The 27,859-nt window shown below is 40.6% G+C and overlaps 2 protein-coding genes across 16 annotated transcripts in view; both read right to left on the bottom strand.

Annotated features, from left to right (window-relative positions):
* Positions 1–195: 195 nt before the first annotated feature.
* tpm1 (tropomyosin 1 (alpha)) lies at positions 196–11,576 on the bottom strand. 15 transcript variants are annotated; one of them, XM_068723663.1, is made up of 10 exons: positions 11,318–11,571; positions 10,837–10,962; positions 10,527–10,652; positions 7,134–7,267; positions 6,638–6,755; positions 6,070–6,140; positions 5,202–5,277; positions 4,918–4,980; positions 4,736–4,805; positions 196–1,050 (listed from the first exon to the last, which is right to left on the bottom strand). In XM_068723663.1, exons 1-10 carry the CDS (start codon positions 11,429–11,431, stop codon positions 968–970), a joined length of 981 nt encoding a protein of 326 aa, XP_068579764.1. In that variant the 5' UTR covers positions 11,432–11,571; the 3' UTR covers positions 196–967. The 15 variants fall into 15 exon arrangements, with proteins under 15 accessions (XP_068579764.1, XP_068579759.1, XP_068579758.1 ...); XM_068723656.1 differs by lacking the exons at positions 196–1,050; positions 10,837–10,962 and adding exons at positions 2,820–3,036; positions 4,067–4,145 and having other exon boundaries at positions 11,318–11,572; XM_068723654.1 differs by lacking the exons at positions 196–1,050; positions 10,527–10,652 and adding exons at positions 2,820–3,036; positions 4,067–4,145 and having other exon boundaries at positions 11,318–11,570.
* Positions 11,577–22,587: 11,011 nt separating this feature from the next.
* Positions 22,588–27,859, bottom strand: part of tln2b (talin 2b) — a 75,018-nt gene continuing 69,746 nt past the window's right edge. The window contains exons 53-57 of the mRNA XM_068722645.1: positions 26,658–26,783; positions 26,499–26,561; positions 26,209–26,391; positions 25,984–26,109; positions 22,588–24,836 (exon numbers count right to left, since the gene is read on the bottom strand). Of these exons, the coding sequence (XP_068578746.1) occupies positions 24,708–24,836; positions 25,984–26,109; positions 26,209–26,391; positions 26,499–26,561; positions 26,658–26,783 (627 nt within the window). The 3' untranslated portion in view covers positions 22,588–24,707. The remainder of the gene's footprint in view (positions 24,837–25,983; positions 26,110–26,208; positions 26,392–26,498; positions 26,562–26,657; positions 26,784–27,859) is intronic.

Here is a 27,859-nt window from a genome sequence, read left to right as displayed (position 1 = left end):
CCATACATCCTTAGCTTCACCCCATCCTTAATTCTTTTCCCCATGAAAAATAGTTTTTTTTCTGCTGAAAAGTAGTTTTCTTTTCCTTGCCATTGCATCAGGTTTGATTCAGTCACCCAAAAATCTATTACAGCCATTCATTTAGGTCACCTCTAGATTGACAAAAGGCTATGTATACATGACAAACAAAGTTAGAACATTTTCAAAACGTGCTTTTTATTTTTTATAATTTGTAAATTTCAGATATGATAAACACTTGAGACATCTACATTAATACAATGCTAAAACAATGCACAGCCAGATGACTGAAATCTATACTTTATAAACATGATGAAACAATGTTGAATCATGGTTTTAAAGAATAAGACTACACTGTAATGCATTAGCATGTTCGGGCATTGCTTAACATTACATTAGCACCAGTATACATGATGACAGGCATAGCCAATTTATACTTACACTTGTTATGAAAGTTTCTGGGAGGAGGGCATATACTATATATCTTTTAAAACATAATTTGTATTACAGAATTCATGTTCAACTAAGTGCAAAGTTTCTCCACTTTGTCCTTCTGTATGTGCATAATCTAGGTGGAATGGAACAAACCAGATCAGCTTCAATGCAGTAGAAACCAATCTTACAAATAAATGTCACTTCACCAAATGACTGATAGATGAAACTATCTCAAGGATTGCAAAAGGCAGACATCATTACAAGATTAAAAACTGGCTTGCGAAAAACAATATTGTTTCTCAGTTTAGGATTCATCAAAGGGAATGGTTAAGCTTTACTTCCCCTTATCTTTGCTCCTTGGTCAACATCCGCTGAAGGCAGCACGGTGAAATAGGAAATGTATTTGGCCATTTCATCTCCACCATGGGCAAGGTATGAGAAGAGGGGTTTATGGTAAGCAAGGTGCATGTACAAAAAGCCAAAACCACAGTGCGTGTGGGGTCAGACCATGCTTTCACAAATTATTCAGTTCCATTAGAGTCTGGTCCAGCATCTGGTGCATATCGAGGTTCTCTTCCTTAGCTTGTGACAGTTTCTCTGTTAGAACATCAAATGGAGAAGTTATACTCTCACACAAGCAAGCAAAAGTGAGTGGTTAGCTTGCATTAATAATCAAGCTGGCTACATCACTAAGGTCAGTCACTAAAATGATTTAAACCTACACTTCATGGACAGAAAACAAGAGAAACACATTGAGTAAGCTCACATTATGATGTGCAAGCCATCATGCAAACAGGTTACAACAAAGTTCTCATTAATACACATAAACACAACAACAATCCATAAAAAAATATTATTGTATTATATCATAATACTATATTGCAAGACTATATATTATATATTTGAGTTAATCCCTGATTTTCACCATACTTCAATTACATTTCAACAAACAGCAACACAGACTTCAAGCAGTGTGGGCATCGTACGTGGACAATGCAAACGGAAGAACTTTGGATCTTGCTCGGGATCAGATTGTCACACACACATTAAACACAAAACTGTAACAAACACGTAAAACATTCACGCAATTTAGTCCTCATTCAAGGCCACGCGCAGTTCGTTAGTGAGAAGGCGGTTTTTCTGAAGTTGATGGTGGAAGTGATCTTTGCAGTCAGAAAGCAAGTAGAAAAACAGAGAGAGGACAGGAAATCAGAGAAAATTAGGGAAAGAGAAAATGCCTGTTGATACCTACCTTCTCCAGTCCATCAGTTAATTTTTTTAATCTTTATAAAACACATCAACAGTATCTGAATAGCCATTAAATAACATAATCAAACAGTCTTTTAATGTTCTTGTTTTTGAGAGGGGGGGGTTGTGTGTAGAGTGAAAACAGAGGATGAGCAAATTTAAACTAAAAAAGGTAAAAAGGTTAAATGGCAGCTTAAATATAAAACCTTTAAACCTGGATAGTGTGGGAACAAAATAGAAAATAAAATACTAAACTACATGTATATCTAACATTTACCATGCCATTATTGATCAAGTGCATCTTATCATCTGCTTAAATGTGGCTGATCAATATCCAAACTGAGAATCAACCAGTTTGTTGTGGTCCGACAATGTAAGAATGTGGCTCACCTATTATTCTGCAGTCCTACCTATTTGAATGATGACATCTCAAAACACACACCACCAGAAAATTGCTTACTTCTGCTTATTGCTCTGGAGTTATGGGGACAACTTTAATAAAAACACTCAGAATATGTGATTGCTTATTTATTGAAATATATGACAGGATACTGTGTATCATACAAAGCCCAGGGTCTCATAATCACTGATAGCAGTTTACTCCAATTTTTCCAGCAACCAGATGAGGCTCAACAAATCTTACATACTGTTCTGTAGTCCATCATCATTACACCCTTTACTCTTCTACTTCACCACAATCTTCCCGATAACAATCCAACACTAATTCCCTACAATTCTCAAATCTTTCCAGTCAGCTCCTCCTGTCACAGTACTAAATGTTGAAAAGTGCTTGCATGCATCAGGCTCAAATGCTAAGAGAGAAGACAACTTGGCTCAGCTTTCAGTCAAGTACCTGCAGTTGTTCTAGGTTTCTGTGATCATGGCACCACTATGATAATCCTTATATCTCAGCTTCACAGAAACACATTTGAATAAAATAAAAATAACAAGAAGAACGAAAAGCTGGGTGAAGCTCAGATGATGGCTTGTTGAGATGCAGGAAAAGAAAATGAAGATCATAACTTAAAATCAAGGCTACTTGGTTTTATTAGAGCCACTTGAAAATAAATAAATTAAAAAGAAGAAAAAAAGGACAGAGTAAAGAGATACAGCTTACATAGAAGGAAGGACGTTTATTTTTTACACAATGCAGAAAGATTTTAGGTGTCTGTACAAGTGATGGGATGCAATTAACTTTGACATGAGGATGAAAACATGAGGAGGAAAGGAAAGCAAAGACAGAGAGGGATGGGAAAATTGAGAGATGGCTGGAGAGAGCAGACAGATGTCGCTTAGCCGACAGGAGGCGTCTTTGATGAGGTGTGAAATATTTATCTGTGTGGGAGAGAAGAAGTACAGTGAACCAGGGTGGTCGGCGTGGGACCTACGGGAATTTGAGATGCACACCACAATACACCAGAACCACAGGAGTCACAGCACGACACGACAAAACCAGAATTCACAATGGCAGTGCATTGTGAGGTAGCACACACTGGCAAACACAATCTGGAGGTCGGACCAACTCCTTCCTCTGATTACATTGAGACCTTTCTGCTAATGCACGAGGAGCACCGCTTTACCAGGCTGATACTGTGCACTTTGTTAATCTCCCACAGAATGGCCAAATGTTGAAGGACCACACTAATTTAGCAAAACTGGGGACTCAACGACAGTGATGCTAAACTGTGACCGTTGTGGTGACCAACTGGTACAACGACAGAACAAAGGGCGATCTTGCAACACTCAGGGGTGGGGGGGCTTTCTTCTGGACAGGAGTAGACCATGTTAGTAGAAGAGGAAACATTCATAACCTGGAGTTAGAATCGGATTCATTGAAATGCTTTCGTGATAAAGTTAACAACATTTCAATAGACAATTTCCATGCATTGCCAGAATGTCAAAATATCATGTGAAAATATCATGAGTATTTAGAAATGACTATGAATCTGTAAAAAAATGCATAGACTGACAAAACCAGCAATGCATAACATTACTCAAGTCCAGTTTACAGTATTCTTCAAACATCAATGATACTGATACAAAGAGCATTCAGTATCATAACCACACTAAAGAAGAAGTGTGACGGGGAAACCACAGTGAGTTATAATTATTGCCTGTGGACTTAAATTACACAGACACGGAAGACCACAATGTCTGTTTTAAGACGTCAAACTTTAAGACTATATAAAAACATAGCTGCATAACTATTTTTAAGTGTAGGAACACTGGATGTACTAGTTACGATGGGTTGAAGGAAATATAAGGGAGGAGATGAAGGCGAGGTAGCTAGTGTACAGGTAAACAGAGGTGCAAGGGAAGAGAGGGGGGGCGGCGGAACAAGCAGGTGCAGCAAGTTGAAAATTACATGGAGGTCATGTCGTTGAGGGCGTGGTCCAGCTCCTCGCTGATGGCCTTGTACTTCAGTTTCTGGGCATACAACTCATCTATTGGTGGGCCAGGGGTGTAGGGGGAGGGAGGGGGTAAAGGTGAAGGAGCACATGGCAAGGAGGTGAAGGGTGAAGCATCCAGAATATTGACAAGAGAGAGAAAAAGATAGGAAGAGGTGACAGAAATTTTTTTTTGAAAACAGGGGAAAAAGAGGAAAAACAAGTTACACCAGAAAATGACAGAATGGAAGTGCAACAAAAGTCAGGGGAAATTCCTCAGCACCATGAAGAAATGGACCATATCTTTCACTCTTCAGCCCTTAAGCCCTCAACACGACTCCTTGAACACTAAGTCAACATTTAGGCCTGATACCTCTGATAAACATTAAAGCCATTCTTTCCTACCTTGAAACTTAAAAAAACAAATCAACTAAACATAATAGAAAAAGTCACCACAACAAAAGTATGTTGCTGTCTGGAAAAGAGCCATGACGGCATTAAGAGGGAAGCAGAAATAGAGTTCAAGAGCGAAGCAAATAATAAGCTGAAATAATTTTTTTTTTTTAGCCCTGATACCATCAATGACACAATAACCATTTGAAAATAACCAGAATAGCATTCTGGGGTGAGGGGCAAAAAAACCATACCTTCCAAGTCATCAATGGTCTTCTCAAGCTTGGCTACTGATCTCTCAGCGAACTCAGCACGAGTCTCAGCCTGTGTTACAGAAACAGATGTATGAGTGAGTCCAACACTCAAAGTGTGATACAGCACCTGTGACTTGTATAAATTATCCTGGAGTCCCAGATAAGGCCTTGTGAAACTTTACCTCCTTCAGCTTGTCGGTGAGGACCTTGATCTCCTCCTCGTATTTGTCCTCCTTCTGTGAGTACTGTGGGACAAAAACAATGACAGGTGTCAAACACATGGGCATGGAGTCAAACTCTGAATGTCCTAGTGCGTACAAACACATGTCTATAATTTTTTACAGCTGTGGATGGATTATGAAATAAAACTGAAGTGAAGACAGGCTCCTCTGCTCCCCATCCCCCCAGTCTAACCGGGAGCTCAGGGGGTTTGACAGCATGCACTCGGTCAGAAGGCTGCACTTACCTTCTCAGCCTGGGCCTCCAGTGACTTCAGGTTGTTGGTCACAGTTTTCAACTCTTCCTCAAGCTCAGAGCATTTGCTGGTGTTTTAGATGAGGGGACGAAGTTGCGAAGGATAAGAAGAGGGGGTAGAGGAAAAGGAAGGACACAAGGATGGACGGAACCAGAGGTGGACACAAACCAGGAAGAAGGAAAGTAAGGAAAAGGGAGAGAGGAAACAAGATAAATAAGAACTACAGGGATTAAACGACGAGGGAACCCCAAGTGCCTTAAAAGTGCCTTAACACAGCCGGATTGTGAGAATAGAAATATGAATCTTGTGATCACATAAAGAGTAGTGGGTTGCAATGAAATTGTTAATTTGGTTAAAGCTATTTCCGCATCTAAATATCATGCTTTCTCTTAGATGTGAAGTGTTATTCTCTGCCATGTTAGAGACATGAAAGAGTCTAAACTACCCCGAATATAAGAGCATCAAAGAGGAAACAAGCACAGCAAGCAAAGCAGAGGGGACACTTAACAGCATGAATGACAGTGGGAGGAGCCAGTCATCAAAGATAGGTGTTAGTTTTTGTTTGTAGTACCTTTGTGACTGAGGAGTTTAGTGATTTCATGCTTTGCTCCAAAACCCTTAGCTCATCGTCCACTCTCCGAGCCCGTCTGTTTATGGGTGCGGCGTACGTATGCAAGCCAAAACCATTCAAACCATGGAGAGCATGCAAATAATGAACACATACAGTATGAACACAGGGCACACTGTTCAAATGGATACGAGTCTCTGTGTATTAGTGCTCAAAGCTCAACTGTTGAAATGCCAGCGCACGTGCAAATGTAAGTGCAGCTTTAGTGCATGTAAAGGTGAAACATCTTACCCCTCTGTCAGCTCAGCGCGCTCCTCTGTACGCTCCAGGTCACCCTCAATGATGACCAGCTTACGGGCCACCTTTAGGTGCAGCACAACAAAGTGTTACAACGCAACAAATGACTGACACAAATACACAAGCCACCTCTAATGGGTGCCCACAGGAGTTATAGTTGTTGGCAAATGCGTTAATAAATTCTCATTTGTGCTAACATTATAGTGTTTTATAAATAATGTATTAAATGCTTATATATTGCCTATACAAGCTTAAGTAAATCAAAGCATTATCTTATACTTTTAGGAAAAATACAGGACCCATATGAATGGTGATTTTGGATTAAAACTTCAAAAGGTTTGTCATAATTGGGGTAAAAGCTTCCTTATCGGATCGTAAAACATAAAAAAGTCACATTTTATTAACAGATTAACATATTATTAAACAAATATCTTGGAACTCCATCTATTATCAATACGGCTAACACGTCTGTCACACAGTTACTGTTTGCAGTAAATGAGCAACTGTGTGTTTGATGTTGCAGAAGTTTTTTGGGGTGGCTGCCAGTGGCTGAAAAACTTGCCTCCTCATATTTGCGGTCAGCCTCCTCAGCGATGTGCTTGGCCTCCTTCAGCTGGATCTCCTGCAGCTCCATCTTCTCCTCATCCTTCATGGCCCTGTTCTCAATGACCTTCATGCCTCTGTGTGATGGAAGAAACAGATCATGATGTTAGGAATCAGGAGCTGAGACCTGACAGCCTACAGTCTCCCCGAGGACACACAGGTCTAGTGCACAGTAGTGTTGGCCGGTAAATCTTTAATATGTCCTTCCAAAGGGAATAGCCAATTGTTTTCTGACATGAAAAAGGGATAAAATACTGAATTTGGGGATGTTAAGAAATGACTGCACTATTTGACACAGCTAGTGTGACAGTGAGCTGTGTGATATCCAGCTCTGCGGCACATAGACTCCGCTTGTGCCCCATACGAAGAGACAGAAACACAGCCCCGCCACCTGGTCTCTGCAGCGAGAGAGCCAGATCAGAGGTCTGAGTTTACGCTGCTCATAAGAAACCCACCTCTCGCTCTCATCAGCTGCCTTCTCAGCCTCCTCCAGCTTGGTCAGGGCAGTGGCCAGACGCTCCTGAGCGCGATCCAACTCCTCCTCAACCAGCTGGATACGTCTGTTAAGGGAAGCGACATCGCTCTCAGCCTAGGGAGAGAAGAGGAAACAAGTGAGGAAAAATAAAACGTAAGAGGTCGACGTCTTTAACAAAAAACCTGGAAATTACGCCAGTGCATCCGTTCAAGTCAGCCCAAAGAATGAACAGTATGGTGGTGGATTGTAATTTTTGTTTTATGCCAGGTGGGTGACTGTAATCGCTGTTGTGCAAAAGTGTTTCTGTATGCAACCTGTTGGGAAAAGCCCTCCTTGTACCAGTGCTCCTAATTGACTATTTATAATAACAATGTCCCAAGCTGACAGAAGGTTGAATACCCTGCCTCATTACTAGACCCCTGAGAGAACATTAACAAGGCTCAAGTCAAAGTGAGACAATTAAACTGTATATGACTGCTCTCATGGCACACATACGAAGAGGAGACTCCCTGGATAGTTAACAACTGTAGGAGACATTTAAGTGTAATTCAACTGATCACATGTTGATCCAATTGGTGAAATGATCTGGTATCTTGAGATAAAAGTTAGTACGCATTGATAGGGACTTGAAAAAGAGCAGACCGTTCCTGTGATTATTCAAACCTGTGGCGTTACTTCTGCTTTATGTCAGTTCAGCCGGTTTGAGGCTCTGCAAACAAGCTACAATCAGTGGTTTGACGTTTTCCCCTGCATTTCACGCTTGAGTGAGCAGTGGTGGACCAAAGTGCATCGGAGGTTGTGAAGCAACAAGGAAGTACTAATAACCTATAAACTGAAGCAATGCTTTCAACCCCATTTCAAACCCCTCACGGGTGATTAACATAAAGACTGAGATAGGCTCAGACTGCTATAAGCCCTCTGCAGAAAGACTTATTTCCCGTCTAGATAACTGCCGCTATGTTCACACGGGGGTGAAATCACTCTTTGGTAGCTGTGCAAACCTATTGTCCTTATAAGGGCAAGTCAAAGAGCGTAAACGCACAGAGCACACTGGCTCCTTAAATGTTGCCGCGGATTATTTGTAACTTCCTGGTTGCTGAAAATGATCTATTCACATGTTTAACCTGCCGTTGGCGTGCGTGCACCAGAGAATAAACGGAAGTTACTGAAAAGCAGGTTGAATAAGAACCCGGTAACGGCAAAGTGCATCAAAGGAGACGCGAGTGAAACACAGTAGGGATATGAGGCGACGCACTGATGCAGTGTTGCGCGGTTTTTCAAGTGATATGACACGGGCATCGGTGGCCTAACGTTACCAATTATAAACGCTTAGCCGAGAGCAGCAGGCTATCAAACCCTCGGCGGAGCAGGCTACTTTGTGGTGTCTGGCACTGCATGGAGCCGTGTAAAGCTCAGCTTGCAGCTCTGCGGTGCGTCAAGAGAAACCCCGCTATATCACAGGGTCGCCTATAATTCAGCGGAACAAACACACACACACACACACACACACACACACACACACACACACACACACACACACACACAAGAAAGGCTACAAGAGGAGGATGTGTGCTATTGGGTTTAATAAGCAGCTCCTCTCTGGCTGCACGCGCGGAAAAACAAAATATGCTTACTTGTTCCCTGGCATTCCTCTCCGCAAGTAACTCCCTCTGTAATGTCTCGGCTCTCTCTTCAGCACCGTCTGCCTGATCTTGTAAAGATTTGATCTTTCGTTTGACTGCCTCGAGCGATGTAGCTCCGGCCATTGTTTACTCTACAACTATGTTAAAAGAAAAACTAAAAAAATAACGCTCTGAGTGCAGCACAATTTCCGAGTAATTGTCAAGGGTCGAGATGACGTCCTTGATTGTGCTGAAAGCTGCGTGAAGACAGGCTGGACGGTGCGCAAGCTTTCTGGAGACGCTCTCTGCGATGCCTATCATTTGTCCAGGAAGTACTGCTGATTTCTAAATAGACCTGAAAATTAACTATTCTGAATGATTGTGCAAAGATTTACACTGTGGAATTATTCCGGATTTACCCCATTAAATAATAACATGTAAAATTGAATTGATGCAAAGAAACAATGCATATTTAATGACGAGAACACACCCAGTCAATACGCTGTAATTGGCCCGCTTGTAGCTATCTAACAGAGCCACAGCGCTATCTGCTGGCCAACTATGAGTAGTGTACATGGCAGTAAAATACTTCTACCGACTACAGGCCATTTAGTAAGTCTTCACTGAATACAGTAATTACAGACTATGCTTTAAACTTTAAACTTAGCAAATATCACAGAAAACCCTTGAAGAATATGAAAGGGGAAAAAACAAGGCTATAAAACACTAAGTATAGTTCAACTTGTTTGAGCACTACAGCCATACTTAAACCTCCCTACATAGAAATATTATGAATGAAAAAACACAGCAATATATGGGCCTACTGGGAAAGAAATACAGCACCAAGTATGACAGGTCTGGCTAAAACTCACCAGACTATAACGTAGCCACACTGCCTAACTCCCCGGAGGAATCCAATTAAAGGATTTTCACACCGGGTTATCCCGGAGGCCACTTCTAAACCACAATACAAATTGATTCCCCTGATTGACTCTTGTGAACAAAGTGTCTGCTGCACCGGACAGTCACACTAACTCGGGCATTTACAGGTTGGTTTTTTTGTCGTGAAAAACGGTTTCTGAGGACCTAAAGAGTATTTTCTCCAAAGCACGACCTTTAACATGCCTACATTTAAATGATTTACATAGTTTAGTTGTCATGTATTCACCCAAAGGGAATTTATTTTAAAACACTAATTTATTTACAGCGTGTCCCCCCTGTGGTTAGCATAGACCGCAGCCCGCAGTATGAGCTCTATCTTGACCATATAAAGCAGTGGGGCTATATTTATCCAGGCGCCTTGCTCCCTGCGCTCTAAGGACGACTGCGCATCAGGACACTTTACTGTTCACTCTGGAAAACACGTATTCAGCCTAAAACCTGTACGACTGAACACACCAAGGCGCAAAGCACAACAGAAATATAGGGAATCAATGTTATGAGTTATCCTACGGATGGATTAGATTTTAAATAAATAATGAGTGTTACAGTTAAACAGACAATCTGACTTTCTTTGGGCAGACTTGTGAGTGATTGTGCGTGCGCTCCTTTAACACAAAGCGACAGTTCAATAGTAATTGGACATTTGATAAAAAAGTCCGTGTGGACTTTGATGCTCAAGTTTGAATGACCACAGAGAGGACATTCCCTTCTTTGTGTTGTTGAACTGTCGCCCGTCGGAGAGTGAAGAGTGAAGGTGTGAAGAAGCGTGGTGTCGGAATGGTGCCATTGTGAACCCCTTCTTTACTTACATCGGCGGCTTTCTTCTCAGCCAGCTCAAGTTTCTCCTGGGCATCCTTAAGAGCCTCGGAGTACTTGTCCAACTCATCCTCAGTTCCCTTCAGCTTCTTCTGCAGAGCTACCAAATCGTCCTCAAGCTGAGGCGAGTTTCAGTGCCCAGACAGTTTCAGAGGTGATCAGCGAGGAGTTGCGTGAACGCGCACAGGCGCGAGAGGCGTAGAGAGAGACACATAGGAAAGGACAGGACAGGAGAGGACAGGACAGGAGAGGGGAAAGAGAGAAGAAAAGTTAGGGAAGCTCATGCACGTCAGGATCAGATACCTTGGTGGCGACCTCCTCAGCTGTCAGCAGCTTTTCCTCAGCAGTTTGGAACTCCTCAAACACTTTATCTCTTTCGTCTTCAGAAAGACGCAATTTCTTTTCCAACTCTCTTATATCGTCCTCTAACTATACATGCATATAAAAAAAAACATGAAATTAAAAACAATATGGAAATTAACATGCAATTATTTAATTAATTATCAACATATTTCTCTCTAATTTACATTTTCTAAATTATCAACATGGTTTTCTAGACTATATTTACATCACCAAAACGGTTGAGAGGAGGATTTATAGCATCCAAAAATTCAAGAAGGATGGATTATTCTTAATTTAATCCTTATTTGGGATTATCCATGAAAGTAATTAATCCGCATTTAGGAGGCGATCCATTTAAAGGACAGCTGCTTTAAACTTCTACTGGTATTCCTGCTTTTAAATCTTTGGGATTTTCCACAAAAGAAAAAACACATCAGCCGACCTGTTTGCTTCTGTCCTCTGCTGCCTTCTTGTCTCCCTCAGCCTGCTCAGCTCTGTCCAAGGCATTCTCCTTGTCGAGCTTGAGCATCTGCATCTTCTTCTTGATGGCATCCATGGCTGCTTATTGCTGTTCGGCTCCAACAAAACGTCCAAATGAAAAACCAAGAAGGGAATGGGAGAGAGGCTAGGGCGTCTGTGCCTAACTGAAGACTAAGCTGGAGTACAGGCGCTGCCTGACTGTGCCCTGTCAAATATGTACTTTGAAGGGGGGGTGACTGGATTCCTTTGGACATCCAATACTTTTTCGGAGGGGGCGTGTGTGTGTGCCCGGGCGTTTTTTAAGGCTCTGCTCTGCGATTCGTTGCTCCCAAACATTTGACTTTTGATACGCCTTTATATGGGATGTGATGGACAAGCAGGCAGCTCCCACGGAGAGGCTTCCTAATGGTAATGTTACAGAAGCCATTTAATGCATGGAGAAGATGCAGATGAAGCTTACTGGATGATCACAGCATTAAATATCTGCATGACAGTTTATTTTACCACTGTGGCAACATATTTAAAGGCAGCATGGTATCTGTCTCTTTATTGAGTGTCTTTTGAGTTTTTTTTTCTATTTCCAATAGAGTATTACTGAAATCTGGGATAATTTTTGCTGTTCATGTAAATTATCTTCACATTATTCTCTTTTTCATCTGTGTTTTTTGTCCTGTTACAGGCTAAGTGAGACCACAGGCAGCTGCTATAACAGTTTTACCAGGTTTTTGTTAACTTGCAGCAGCTGGTGTGTGTGTGTGTGTGTGTGTGTGTGTGTGTGTGTGTGTGTGTTTTGGTGGCTAGGTGACCGTGGTAGCTCATGCCAAGTGTGCTGTTTGAGAGGAGATGCTTTCGATAAGCCCATCAAGCCCTAGTGGCATTGTTCACAGTCTGGGGACGTGTTTACCTGATAATGTTTCGGATATCCTCCCTGTAAACTGTTGATGTGTCATTTGACAGTGGGCAGAGTTTTATACCTCAATTATAGCAGCTGAGCTGCTAATTGACTTGGCATTTAAGAGATGTTTACTGCTATATAAAGTACTGAAGGAGAGTATTTCAGTTTATATGTAACACATTTATTAGTAGCTTTATATCTGAAAGGGTATGAATGTGTTACATTATATTCTATGCAATTCTATGATGTTCTGTTATTACAATATATACATTATTAGTTCATTATTAGATCCAATAATCCCCATTTTTAAAGACATTATAAAAATGCACTGAGCTAATGAAACATTAAAACACACAACTGCAGCGACTGAGGGACCCACCAAGTGTCTTCTAGTCTTCACAAGGCTCCTCAGGGATATTTTTAGGACCTCCTTCTCTTTCTTGCACCTGCCTTCGTCTGTAATATGGATCTACGACTCTGTGCCAAGAGGGCAAAGTCCAGTGCTATAAGATATGTTCCCCAAAATAATCCTTGTCTTGTTCATGCTTTGGTCTGTTTTACAGATTATTATTGCTGTACACCTGGCTGACTTTCAGTTGTAAAACATGACCAATATTAGGAATAGTGTTTATAATTTTCTCAAGATATTGTCCAATTAATTTAAGCATCAGCCTTGTCTTAGACTTTGATTGAAAGACTCAGTAATATAAACAATATTTAGTTAATCTTGGGCCAGCCCATGTTCTAATAGACTGGCATTTGTATAATTGTGACTGGCATTGAAAAGCACTGGTCACAGATCAGGCCTTATTTCTTATTTCTGTCTGCTTTTCTCTTTCCCTGGATCAACATGGTTTACACATGTGATTTTAGGATCACATGTCTGGAAGACTTCTTTTTCTCAACTTGCTATGAGTAAAAACAAACAAACAAACAGTAAATGTACAGAATTTGGAGGTTGCATATGCCAAGATAATGCATTAGAATTAAATAATTTAACATATGAGATATGCTGACTTGTTTCTATTTAATACTGTGTGCATAAAGTAGTTTATGCTGTTGGCATTGAATATCTTCGGAATTACTTGTCTTCATCAATGTCTTTACACTGTTGACAGAAAGCGTGATTTGCAATTTGATCTTAATTATCTTAAATAGCCTTTTCAAGTAATGGACTCCGGGGAGGTTTGTAATGGCACACTGGATTTGCTGTGGCATTCTGGGAATGAAAATAAGCTCCATTATGATGTTTCCTTTACTGTACTGGTAGTACAGTAAAAATAGCCCAGGGCTCAATACGCTTGCTTTGATTAAAGTAGTCTCAAATCTCTCCCTCTGTCCAGACGTTATTGAAAAACTACTGCATTCTGAGTTACATTGGAAAATGAAGAACCAAAGGACATAAACGTTAACTACCTATAATGAGAACAGCAATAACAAAGTATTTAATATTTAAAGCAATTTTTAGGCTGTGGTGGTGTTCAGAAGAGATTCTTTTTCATTACTGCTTAAGTAAAAAAAATAATCTCCAGACATATAATTTTGTGCTCTCTGAAAAAAAATCTGCTTCTCAAGGCCTCCAGAGCCTCCTGCCAGAGGAGCCAATGAAAGCATCTGAAAAACATTTAAGTCTATGTCCTACCATCTACATTTTATAGCATTTGAATTGGTACTGAAACATGAAAAGCCATTATATGTTAACTAATATGGAACTTACTTGTAGGAACAACATGAATTATGAACAAATAAATGTTTGTCATTTTACTCTTGCTAAATTTTCTTCTGTCCCAAATATTTGCCAATACTCACATTAATGAAGTTTATTGTCTTCAGAAGGCTGTGTCTGCGTTGAAAACAATGATTGCATGAGCTCATTTAAAAAGCCAAGAATCTTCTCAATATTCATCCTCAGAGGCGGCAAACAGCTGAAAGGATGTAGTGTGACTTTACTGAATGACGAATTCATTCCTCACAACATACTGTATGTAAAAACAGACTTGCATTCAGACAACAATTGCCCATTTTCTGGACAGATCTAAGATCATGTCTACATGAGGCAACAGCTGATTGAAACAGGTGCAGCAATGAGCAATGAATTCATATATTGACATTCACTAAGCTATCATTATATTCATTTTCCTACCATGTGAGATTTTTTATGGCAGCCATGGTCATATACAAGGTTGGAAAAATTACGGAATACAGAACGACATTAAAACACGAGACAAGTCTGAGGCCACGAAAGTATTTATAGCTCTAAGTCTCAAGGGGGCATACAAATCAACTGAGACCTAAGGGACCCTCAACTCTCAGACTTTCAACTCTGTTACTTTGTGGTCTTGAGGTGGTAGTGCTGTTTGTCCTCTTGCCAATTGAAGTGACACAACAGCTTTCCAAGGGCTTTAATACTAATACTGTAACCCTGTATTAGTTAATCTGTTAGGCCTACAGTGACAACCCACTATGCATAAGGAATGTCCAGTTCTCCTCAGTCCATGCTCAGGGAGGAGCTTGGCTGTTGTGCCTGAAATCATGTTTGCATAAGACTACCCTTGGGAGATACATTTAAGGCTGTCTCATGGCTAAAATGTTACTGCATTAGAGAGTCTCTGCCTCTGTTGAGTCTCAGTCACAATACCTGTCCGATTAAAAAACGGCTTGTTTTTTTGGCGGAAAATCTTAAACTGCTTGCTCTTTAGTAAAATTATATAATTTAATGTAAAGCTATAGCATTCTGACATGTGTGTGGTTGTTTTCTAATGACTGCAACGGACACAGAATAGCAAGGGAGCCCTGAGGGTAGCTGTCCCTCCATGTTGAGAGCAGCCACCGAGTGAAACTGTGAGAAGCACAGCGCTGGCAGGTTCCTTTTCAAATGCCATCTGAAGATTTCTGCAGACATCGCCCAGATATATATATAGAGAACTCCTTGGCTCTTTCGGGACGGGACTCCTGGAATTAGATAGCTCCATGCAGGGGCATAATCATTTAGCATAGCAAAAGCGAAGAGAGGGGGTGCAACCCAAGCTGTAACCCGAGCCCAGTCCATGGCCTACTGTCGCTTGGTTTATTCACAGTAATGTTCCTCTGCCATATACTGCTTGTAAGACTCAAACTAGTATATTAGAGAGCACAGGTGGACATCTAATCACAACCATGGCACAGAAACTGGTACAGTATTCTACTTGATAGATAGTTGCAATGAGGCTGTGACACTTTGACTCATGCAGTTCTGCGTGGTGATAAATCTGTCATTAAGGGTGTAAATCAAACAACAAAGTGTCCCTCAGTCAGTTGTAATTCCATTTAAACTTTCTATCTAGTTAACAAAAACTGAGAGTGCAGTGTAAGCCGCTTCAAATTCACAGTTTTTACGACAGACAGGCATGCTTAATAATTTGAGTCAAATTCCAGAGGTATGAAGGTCAAATATTTTAGTTGCAGGTGCTCCATTGAGGATGGGTAGCATTCTTCTTGTGCCAAGTTTTTTCAACAGTACAAGTAACGGCTGTTAAATGAAAGGATCAGTCATCTCATAGACTGTAAAGATCTGTAATAAAACTCCTACAGGCCAGGAATGGGGCACAACATTTCTTTGTCTCATATTGTTTCATAGAAATCCCCAGGATCGGACACATTTTTCTACAGATGCATTTGTCAAAGTTTAGATTTAGATGTCAAGTTTGCAGAGAAGCCTTTGTAGCACAATGCAAGCAGCTGTGACTTATTGAGAGAAAACAAGCTGAGTTTTGGTGTAAAAATACCAAGAATGATGGCTTCCAGCACTGCAAACACAAATGTGGGAAGAAGTCATAATGGAGGAATATTTGTGGCCTCGGCAGGACTCCTCCCAGACTGTTTGTTTGTGTTCCCCCTCTACAGATGGAGACACACAGAGAGGCAAGAATGTCAGCCATATCTGATGCTGCTCAGTCAGCTTAGACTAAAAGAGGGGAGGAGAAAAAGCATTCGAGGGGAACTGTCATGATTCATTTCAGACTCATGCGGGATGCCATGCTAGAATTATTGTGTAAAATTTAATTCTCCAAAAGGCCAGACATGTCATAGCAGGAATACTGGAACAGAAAAGTCGATCGGTCTGACATTCTGCAATACAAATCTGCCTTCAATTTAGGAAAACAACACTTTTTGCACTTCTGTTGTGTTTATTTGTACACAGTAAAGGGCAAGAGGGAAGAGGGGAGTAAATGATTGTTTACAGGCAGCTTGAACTTCTCCCAGTTCCAGATTAGAGATTCCTTCCACAGCATCAGAGTTGTGTGCTCAGATATTCTTCCATCAGGGATCAGAGGCTGTTGAAAGATCCATTTAAGATGCTGACTTAAATGCTCACTGTCCTTTGCTTTGTGCTTGTTGATATCCTCTTACAGCATAATAATTGTTGCTTTCTCTTCCACAGCTGCCCAGCATCTCGTTGATGGTCTTCTTTAAATATTTGCCTTCAATCTTTTGCCCCTCATGTCACAGGGCTAGAAGTTTCCGTGTTTGCACACAGAGGGAGAATCTTTCATATATGTGTCCATATATGGGCTCTCTGGTGTTAGTGAGGTAGAGGGCTAAGTTGCGGGGGCTTTTTGTGAGGTCCAAAGACGCACTCGATATTTCTTTCCATTCCACAGGGCTATAAAACTTCTTGGTATGCACCTCCAGCTCAGCCACTGTTACAGTCCTGCCTGTCAGAACCCTCGGGTGCAGAGAAATTAAACAATGGCAAGAGGAGGATGCTGGACTTCTCTGGGAGTATGTTAGTTTTCCTGTCTGTATTGTGATTACAAAGTTATCTTAATACAGCCCCTCTACATAACAAAATCCATCTAAGCTCTCCTTGAGAATAATCATCATCATCAAAACCTAATTTTCCATTTTTGGCAAACAAAAAGTCCAGTTTTCTAAATTTGAGTGAGAAAGTGAAGGTTTATATGAGCTTATGGACTTCAAACCGCAAGATGACCATGGCTTAGCTGAAGAAAAGCCATAATGTGGAGCGTGTGACAATCTATGGAGATGAGACATTCCAGTGTGGTTTTGAGTGGCTGTTTGAAAGCTTGCGGGCTACGTTCACTATGACTGGGTCACAGTGGTCTCTGTGCAGCGAGGAATGCCACAGGAACCCAGAGCTCTGCGGCACCTGCATTCTTACACCAAAGCCTTTCTGCAGCCCCACGTTTGATTTAATGGCGTGACCATTTTCCAGTCAGGCTCAGACTCACCGCACAGCTAGATACAACAGTTGTGCAAAGTCAGTAATGAAACAACTTTCTGAGTGCAGGGACATGAGAATAAGTAGACATCCATCGGATGCGGTCTGGTTAATTCCTGCCCCGACATCCAAGGCCTCTGGGTCAGAGATAACAATATACAGTACGATAAGAGAGTAATTATGCTACCAGTCTGCTTAAAAAACACATTTCTCCCATCAAAAGATTGAGAAAGACCGGAGGAGAAAGAAGTTTTCAGATAATTTAGATCGTTAACATACCAAATCGTTATCATAAAAATAGTCCTGAATTTAAGATCCTATGAGTAAAAGTACAGAAGTAGTATTAGCTAAATTAACTTAAAGTATCAAAAGTAAAAGTATAAATCACCCCTACCCCTGTAACTGATATATTATTATATTTGACATGATCAAATTTGCCAATAATTAGTACTAAACATTTTACTGAAATAGCTGGTTGTGCTAGTTTCAACATCTAGTAGTCTTGAGGTTTTTCAAGCTATGAGTCGAGCCTCCGCTGAAGGGCCACAAGAACAATGTGAGGGGTCCTAATATAATCAATGCAATTAAAGTTCTGCAACACAAAATTGTACTAATTTATTTAACTTTTCTCCAATCCTTTACTTTCAAAAACTAAAATGGTTGAGGAATGCATTGAATTGAATACTCTTATCATTTGTTTTGAATGTAAAATCTTAATCTGAAAACTATAGCTGTAGGTATCTGAAAGGGGAGTATAAGTAGCATAAAAGAAATAAAAACTAATGTAGAGTACCTCAAAATTATTCTTAAGTACAGTACTTTAGTAAATGTACATAGTTACTTTCCACCAGACAGTGAAGACTGTGAAGAAAGTTTTTCGGTCACTCAGAGGTAATCAACTGAGTCTCTGGCTGTGTAAATGCAGCAAAAGAAGGGCAGACCGGCAAACTGCCCATGTAAGACATAATAGTATGGATAAAGTCATACTGATTAATCATCTTGGCAGTCTCAACACCAAATCCTTTCTTAGAAAAACTGGCATCAGTGTTGAGAAAAATCTGCTGAGCACTAAGTGGAGTGACTGTTTATTCAGCTTTAATACAGGGCGGGGAGGCCGCAGGATTGAGAGAAGAAAAGGAGCCATGGACTTCTTTCTCTGCAGAAATGTGGCCTGTCATCTAACGAGTGTGGAGCAAAGTTTCCTTATTAAGATAGAGGGTTTGGAGGGACGAGTGTTACATTTCACTCTAGACAGCTTAAATCCCAGGAACACCGCAGATCAGTTCCAGTCGGCAGCACAGTCTGAGAGCGACGGTTCCCCTGTTCCACAGCTCATTTTCACACTGTTTAAGACCAAGACACCAAGAAAAATCACTGCAAATCACTGGCAAAACTCTGCCTTTGGAAGAGCGGGTGTTGGAGTCACACATATGTTTAATGGATATTCCTGATGTTACTTGTGGTGTCGTCCAAAATTAGCACCCAGGGTTCGAGTCTCAGCTGTGACCCAATATAGCCCTGCTGACTGAGAAATACTGTCCTCCTTACATGAAGGCTAAAGGAACTGCTGTGCCGTCATGGGAGAAATGGACAGCGAATGCTGTCACTCAGCAGTGGATGGACACTCTGAATGTGACTGCAACTAACTCACATACGTCACATAAAAGCACTACTCACCTGTTATCTCATGGAAATGGGTGAATTATGTTTGTTTTAGCATTACATGAAGGAATGTGGGACACTTCCTGCAATTTGACACTCAAACTATCACTTCTCTAACATTTGGCTGAGCAGTAGCATTAACCGACCCTGTTTGTCATGTTACATAAAAAGGTTTCCATCTAATCTAATTTACCCCAGTTAGTCTCAGGAGACTTCCATAATATCTGTCAGATAGGAAATTTGAAACAGCCAAATCAACCATTTAGGGCAATATTACAGTAACCTCTTGGCTTTTAACTCTGTGAAATCATAAAAATTGCCATGTACTAAGTTAATAAGGCACTGATGTCATCTCTAAAGACAGTTCACTATTCTCATTAAATCAAAAGGTGTATAGTGGATAAGAAATGGAGCCAATACGTTGGGAGAAACATGCTGATGACCTAAAATAGTCATGTGCTCCAGACCCGAGTAAATGGCTCCCTTACATCCATCAGCTGCTGTCCTCCAGGTTTATGTTAGGAAGCCCTGCTTCTCCGAGCAGCAGAGGGGTGGTATGTGAATATGAGTAAACCACAGGCATCTTTTTTACACAATGACCTTTGTAAAAACCAAGTCACTGCCATTTTCCTTTTCTTCAGCCTTTTCAGAGCATTTAATTGACAACCCAGTGCAAGTATGTTTACACAAAGTCCATACAGTACATGTACACATACACAGGCTGCATCCCTGAAACATGAAGTGCCTCAGAGAGTCTTGCTGAAGGAAACATGGAGAAAGACGGATACAACAGTTGGTTCAGTCATAAAAGCCATCATCTTAATTTACATAAACAATAAGGATAAACAGTTTTGGTACTTTTCCTGTGCAGTTTGTTAAGTGGCGTCTATACTTCTCTCTGGCATACTATCTTTGGGTCTGGACTATGTGAAACTCCCTGACAAAATGGACCAAAGCCAAACATTAATTACCGCTATTTACCGATGAACAATGCTGGTTTCCACTGTTTTATCAGCTTGGGCAAGCTGTAAGTTTATTGGCTTGACATGCACACTCCTTCCTTTACGCCTGTAAACTTTCAGAAAGAAAGAGCAGGCGTGCTTGAAATAGGGATGAGAACATCACATAGACCAAAGTGTACACCAGGACCATTCTACTCACTGATGTTTTGATCAGACATAAACGTAAGAAAATAAGTCACTGTGAGATTGAGATAATGTCTGTGAAAAAGTGAAAATTTCAGTAGCATGCTTTGGTCAAATGGCCCAGCCCAAAACCTAAAGCCTTTCCCAAAGTGCATTTTTTCAAAACCTCACTTCCTCTTTCATCCTTTTCTCTACAAGTGGAGAAAACTGGCTTAGGGGAGAGACTGTTTCCCTCTCTCTATGCAGCAAAAGACCATGATACCCTTTTGTTTTTTAAATTTTAGCCCTACCAGAACTTGGTTCCAAACAAAAAATACAAGAATTATATATATATATATATATATATATATATATATATATATATATATATAATTGTTTAGTCTGGTAATATAACCGTAGAAATAAATACCCAAAAGGCAAATTAAGAAATTATGATTTCAGTTGAATTTCAAGGAGTATTCTTAACTGCCATAACTGACTACATAGCTTCTCAGTGTGACAACTCTCAGTTTCACCGAGGCTGTTCTTAGCACAAGCCGTGGCTCCATTCCTGCACAGAATCACTCCTGAACCTACAGTAACTTTGCTTTTAGTTACACTGGGAAATATATAAACATATGGCTGTAAGAAACCCATATAAAGCCAAGTGCATTTGCTCTGCCCTAACTTATTTAACATACCATAAATTAGTGCTGAAACGATGAAAGAGGAGAGTGGACCCAGTGTCACTTGGTTTAGCCATGGGTTAACATGGCTTCATTTCTGAGAACTTGAGTGCGGAACAAAGCCTGAAACTAAGTGGCTGCCAGTCTGTGGGGATTAGGAATGACACAAGTCGCAGTGCTGTCACCTGCAACTTGTGTCACTTGGACACCTTCCAACACAACAAATATAAGACATTAAGGGTGCCTAAGATGTACATTGTTCTTAGGCTCCAGTGCTTCATTGAACAATTTTCTAATTTTGAATGTCTGCACCATTATTTCAAACAGAAAATTCAAGATGTCTTGTGCATGATTCCCTGTAATTCAGCTCAACATTTCTGGCATCTTTGCAAAAGTTGGGATATTGGCAAAGCTCTGGAGGTTTGAAACGTGCTCCATACAACATGACTTTATAACAATAGACCTGCCAAAAGTCTGTGGAGTTGAGAACGTTAATTATATCTGCCACGGTGTCCGGCATCAAACCTAGAGCCAACAAAGTGCATCTGGAGTCCACACCTTCTGCCATGTGCAGGAAAATGACATGTGACAGGAAGTCTTGTTAATGCCAACCAATAGAAAAACAAAGAGAGAGCTTGGGAAACAGATATAGGTGAATAGATTGAGTGCATGAGACAACCTATTTTTTATTTTCATTTCAACTGTCATGCTGAGCATGGTGCTTCTTCTGCCAAATGTACATTTTTCAGGAAAAGGCTATAAATGTAGAATATTTGTTGAAAACTTGATTATAGCTATAACAGGTATAACAGTGGTTTACTAATGAGTCTGAAATCATGAAGTTCAGGACAATAAGAGGACGAACTCAACTAGCCCGCGTCACTGCTTTACATCATTCATCTATTGAGGTTTTGATAGCTCCACATAAATGTCAAACTTAACCAGACAAACATCCTCCTGGTCTTTAGGACTGAAGGGAGAGAGAGGCTGAGCAGTAGATGGGCACTCCCAGTTAAACACATGGCTTCAGTTTCCCCTCTCCACTGTGTGGCCTGGCCTTGCATGAGACCAAAACACTCAAACAACCAAATATGGTGTTTATTAGGACAACTCAATGTGTTAGTGACCACCTCTAACCATCCTTTACACACTATGCCATCATATGCTGACACAGAAAGAGGATCAGCTTCAGAGTGAATTAAGTTTGTATTAGCTGAGGAAAAAAGGCCAAGACTAGGTACAAGTCTGAGTTATCGCCAGTAGCAGACCAACAACATGTCAACATGAGGCTACTGCTAAACAGCCCTAAGGTTTTAGCTGTGTAACTGTGAAAACCAGAGTGCAAAATGGATGCAAACTCTCATTCATGACCAAAACATCTAAATGGGAATCACTGCATACTTCCAGGTCTGGTCTGTGGACCAGGAGAAAAAAAAGCACATCCACTATGTCCATATTTGGTCTGGCTAACATTGCCAATCCTTCCACTAGAGCATATTTCTCCAAACATCCATTGAGCCCTCAGACTGATCTGTGAAGGATAATGCTGACACCTGCTGGAAAGAATGCAGTAAGTCTTCAAATCTTTTTTGTCAAACACATACATTGATGTGAAAAAGGACAAAAAAATCTTAATGACGCTGGTTGTTTGAAACTCTTTATTTTTGGTGAATACAAAAAATACTTTTGTGACCAGATAAATATTATACATACAGCATCAAATCATAAAACTAATGCAGTCTGTTAAAGAAAGCACAACACCTATTCATAACAGAGCTAGTAACTTTTTCTAATTTCCGTTTATACTCGGACAAATCAGTTAGACAATATATTTCAGGGTAATTCTTACATTTACTGATTTTTTATAGTGGTTAGACAATGAAACAAGAAAGTTATTAAGTCCGACATTTAAGAGAGACTTGGCATAATGATTTCAACAATTTCTTGACTTCAAACACAAATTGCCACATGCTCATGGAATGCAGTCTAGTGTTAGTCTTCCAACACGGTCTCTAAATCCTAAGGTATCCCCAGATGCCCTTTTCTATCAGCATTTTAATATTGTAGGCAAGTAGGCCACCAGCCAAGGCATTGTATTGTATGGCAAAGGACTAAGTGACAGTTTAAGACCCCGATGGGGATTAGACTGGCATAATGGTTCTGATCCAGAGAGGACAAGGCTCAGGCTCCCACTCAGCCTGGTCTTCAGCTGCTCGCAGGGCAGACTCAATAAGGCACTAGTACACAATGCAGTTCAGACACTGGCATGGACAGACTGAGGAGATGAACTGCTTCAAATTTCCAATATATTATAAATCAATATATTAAAGAGAAAAGACACATTTAATAAGTTTCAATCAGAGCTTGAAGCTATTTTCTTCTAGTTTGTCCTACTTCTAATATAATGGAAGCTTTAAATCGCTGTCTTCAGTGCGTATGTTTATGAGCAACTTCAGTGCATAATGTATGCTTGATTCATTCAAGAGCCCAAAGCCAAATATCATTGCACATAAACAATCTTACAACCAATAACAGCGCAGACTCTCATTATTATCACGCCAGGATATTCAGTGTAATGTATTGCTATAGACAGTCGGTCTAAAGTGAAAATGCCTTTACCATTACAGGGCGGTGACTGGTGGAGAATAACTGTGTGTGTACAGTACAGTGGGTACCCGAACTAAATCTGGTCAGTGTCAATATGAGAGGAATTAAAACATGAAGACAAGAGAGAACAAACATGACAAGTAATGTAAACATATATTCCTTACACAGCTCTGTATATGTGAGGGAAGAGCCGATGGGTTACATGAAGTGACGAGATGTTCAAGCAGCATGACATATTTGGTCACATATAGTCCAGATTCTCTAAATAACACCTGCCTGCCAAGAATAACTATCTTTAAAGCTAGTGTTGGCCACTGGTGGTCTGTATTTGTTTAATTACTCCAATCAGAAACCCTCATTGTTTGGCATCAAGCTGGACAACATAGCTTAATCAGAATTCTTGTATTTCTGAAGATTAGCTACTTTATCAGCAAACCAAAAATTCACATTGTTATTAGTAAAATATAAGTGCCTCTCCAAGATATACTACTCTATTGGTTAGTAGCTTCATTGAAATGTATAGACATTATGGTGCATGCAAGCCAGTGGTGAAAAGAGGCATCCCCCTCCTGCCTTTTATATGAAACCCTTGAGGTTTTTACATTTACAATACAAGCTATGGACCCTTAGGTTTCTTCTGCCAGAATCAGGTCATTTATATTTGCTCTAAACCATCAACAATTATAGGACATTCAGTGATTATAGAGGATTTCTGCATTCGCAACATCTTCGATTGGTGATTGTAACAGTCGATAATGCTCATGATGCAGCAACACTCACAAAGCAATGATATGTTTGTCATACAACTTTATCATACTGTCTCCATTTGCTTATAGTGACAACTGTAACAACCATGTCCATATTGAACTCTGAATGCCAATGCCGTTCACTAACAAATACATACATACGTCACACACACCCACACACACGCACGCACGCACGCACGCACACACACACACACACACACACACACACACACACACACACACACACATGATAGAGCACAGGCACAGGCACTTGTTTTTCTCATCAAACAGGCCTGTTTCAAGTGCTGTATATTCCTCGGTAATATGAGAGCAAAGCAGCCAATCGTACATCGGCAATGTCTCCCCATGACAAGAGGGTGTCATCAGCGTGGCTCACACCCCGCCTGCCAATCAGCCCTCATCCTCCCTCAGCTCGCTGGGCAGGAACTTGTACTGCTGCTGTCGGATCTGAGCCAGCTTTTTCCGGGCTTCCTCCAGCTCTCGCTCCTTCCTCAGCATCTCCTCCTGAGCCGCAATGATCTGAAGAGGACGGGAACAGCTGACAGGAAAATGTGCCTTCTACTCAACATAATCCCATTCCTGTGGATAGCTTTATATGGAAAATCAACAGCTGCACAGTACTGAGCTCACAATGTACAGATGTGAACTCCAAACACAACCTATTGGAGACAATACAACCTCTTATAGTGACAAACATTTTTTTTAAACTAAATTTCCTAAAAATGTCTACACATTTAAGTGGATAAGATTGGTAGCAATGCATGTAGAAAGAAGCATTTAAACATTACAGCGCAAAAGTAATTTCTTTACAACTTTTGGACTATATTGTTGAATTCATTAATCAGATTCAAATATTTTATAGACTGTTGTCAGAATACACATGAATAATAGTAGAAAGGATAATTGGCATTAGGCTATATTATTTTGAAACCGCTTTGGGGCTGTATGTCTCCGCCAACCAGTTATAAGTCCAAAATGACATCACTTTATTTTTCATCATCTTATCCTATTAGACATTGATGTGAAATTGGCATATGGTAAAGGGCAAAAACATTTTTTGTGAGGTCACGGTGACCATTGACCATCAAATTCTTATCAGTTCAACTTTGAGTCCAAGTGGATGTTTATGCCAAATTCCCTCCAGGCATTCCTGAGGTATCAACATTATAAGAAAAGGATTGCCAATAATAAAGCTTATAACTCTGTTATCATTTGGGCTATTTAGGAAAAAAAAGAAAGAAAACTAACAGTAATTGGTCAGACTCAGTCTAAAGCGGTTAAAGACCAAACCATAAATCAATGAGACAGTGAGCCTTACTGATGCTCAGCTGGGCTGCACCACCAACTGAAACAGGAACTCAATCAATCAAGATGAAAAGTATAGCTTTCTGTGGCACCCTGGAGTTACTTTCAATTTTTTTGCAGACATGAAACGGAAGCCAGTTTTCAAGAGATATGATGTTTTGCAGTTGTGGGTGTCTGGTAAACCTGGTAAACAGCTTTGAAATTAAGCTGATGGGCTGTTTATCCTCAACAACCCATCACGATTTCAGAAAAAAGGCACATCAGCGAGAGGTTCAAACACACAGTGAAAAGGGCAAACCACACAACAGGAATGATTAATCAGGTCTCACATACCGCAACATTTTTACAGACTTTGTCTTACCTGAGCTATGCCTCCAACGAATTTGGTCTTTACCACCACGCTGTCATCTTCAGTCTTATCAAATGCTGCTTTCTGAGCTGCCTTCACCAGGTTGTCTGAAGCTCGCTTCACTGCATTGCCGGCAGCCTTCAAACAGATAATCTCAAAGTTAGCATATAACATATAGCAAAACATGCATTTATATGCAATTTACAGGGACAAGATAAGGCTGTGTTTCAGTGTTACCTGTAGTCTCTTCATGGCTTCAGAATCCTGGTCAGCCTTCACCTTGCAGGCCACCAGCAGCTGAGCCGTGGAGGCTGCAACCTGTTTGGCTGAAGAGATGAGCTTCTCCTCGCTGGCGTGGCCCTGCACTGAGGCGTTAGCTGCCTCACACAGGCTACTGGTGGCTGTGGCTACCATACGCGCCTACAGCAAGTAACAAAGGCTTTTTGGTTGGGCTACATTTTGGTTTAATCAGGGTAACATTAAACAAATGGATACAGTGATTTGCAAATGTGTTTAAGGGAACTTACAGCTGATATGAGACCCTGTGACCACTGACCATCATCCACTGCATTTGCTAGATTGGATCCCACCTGAGGTTGACATGGGTAATAGACATATTGTGTATTTTATTATTATTAGTAATGTATAGGATCTTGTTGAGCGTCTGAGTATGTGTGTTGACTGACCTTGCCTTGTGCCACCAGTTCTCTCTGAGCTGCTGATGCAGATTTAACAAGAGCGCTAGTCGCTGCAGCGATGGACTTTGCGGCTTCTAATATCTGCTCCTCAAAATCCAGCGTCTCATCTGCCTGCTGAAAGTAAAACCACATATCAATTTAGACTTAGAACTATAGTACGCTACAATAATAATAGATTATTAGCACTGTGTCAACTAGGGTCTTGACCAGGATTTTATATATACTAAAATCATGAGTCATGATCACAAAAAACAATGTTTTTATAGTATAATGAACAGTTAATGACAAACTCCACTGTACATTTTACTCCCCAACATGATGGTCTAATTGCTGTTTCAAAACCTTTTCTACACTGCCAGGAATAAACTTCCGGTGGGGGAATATTGATTGACATAATCATTTTTTATTAGCCTAAAATTAAGTACAATTTGGATACAGGGAATATTTAAAGTAGCCTATAAAATATCCATAGAGTATAACATTTTTTTTTTGTAGTAGTATTTAGCCCATTCCAGCTTTGTAAAACTCACAAAATACTGAGTGCATGACCTCAGTGTCCTCAATGGCAGCTACTGCCTAAATGTTCCTAATGTTCAACCTGATCTTTCACAATCGAACATGACGTCCCATTTCCCAAACCTGAACTAAACACCATTATGACGATCCCAGTGCATCAGTTCAGAGACAGCTAACAAATCTCTGCCTCAACAGCATGTGATTGACCACAGACCTCCATAAACACATTAGGCACACGTCGCTGGAGACAGGGCGGGACACTGTAGGAATATGTTTGATATATAGTTGGACTGAATAACAACCTAATATATCAAACATATCAGACAGAGCCCTGCAGAGAAGGCTTCCAGGTATACAACGGCTCAGAGAGGGATGGGGAGGCAGGATAAGGGAGCATGCTGAGAGCATCAGAGCCCTCCTTTTCTTAAAGTGTGTGAGGGACAGAGGTGCACAGAGGAGAGGGAGTAAAGAGGAGGAAGAAGGATAATCCAAGCTGTTTCAGACAAATTACACCTGTTTCAATCTAAGGGGCTAGTTTACATACCTTAGAGGGGCTTGATGCTTCTATGAATTGAGATATTTGTTAGCTCTGTCTCGGTAAAAAAAAGAAATTAAAGGAAGAAAAAAAAAAAGAAACATATGTGGTCCTATGAAATTGTTTCAGACTACTTTGT

This window comes from Cebidichthys violaceus, unplaced genomic scaffold, assembly GCF_023349555.1.
Source record: "Cebidichthys violaceus isolate CVI_PGR_0920_01 unplaced genomic scaffold, fCebVio1.0.p SCAF_3, whole genome shotgun sequence".
Classification (NCBI taxonomy): Eukaryota; Metazoa; Chordata; class Actinopteri; order Perciformes; family Stichaeidae; genus Cebidichthys; species Cebidichthys violaceus.
Note: the sequence above shows the minus strand (reverse complement) of the source record. Positions and strands in the feature narration are given on the sequence as shown.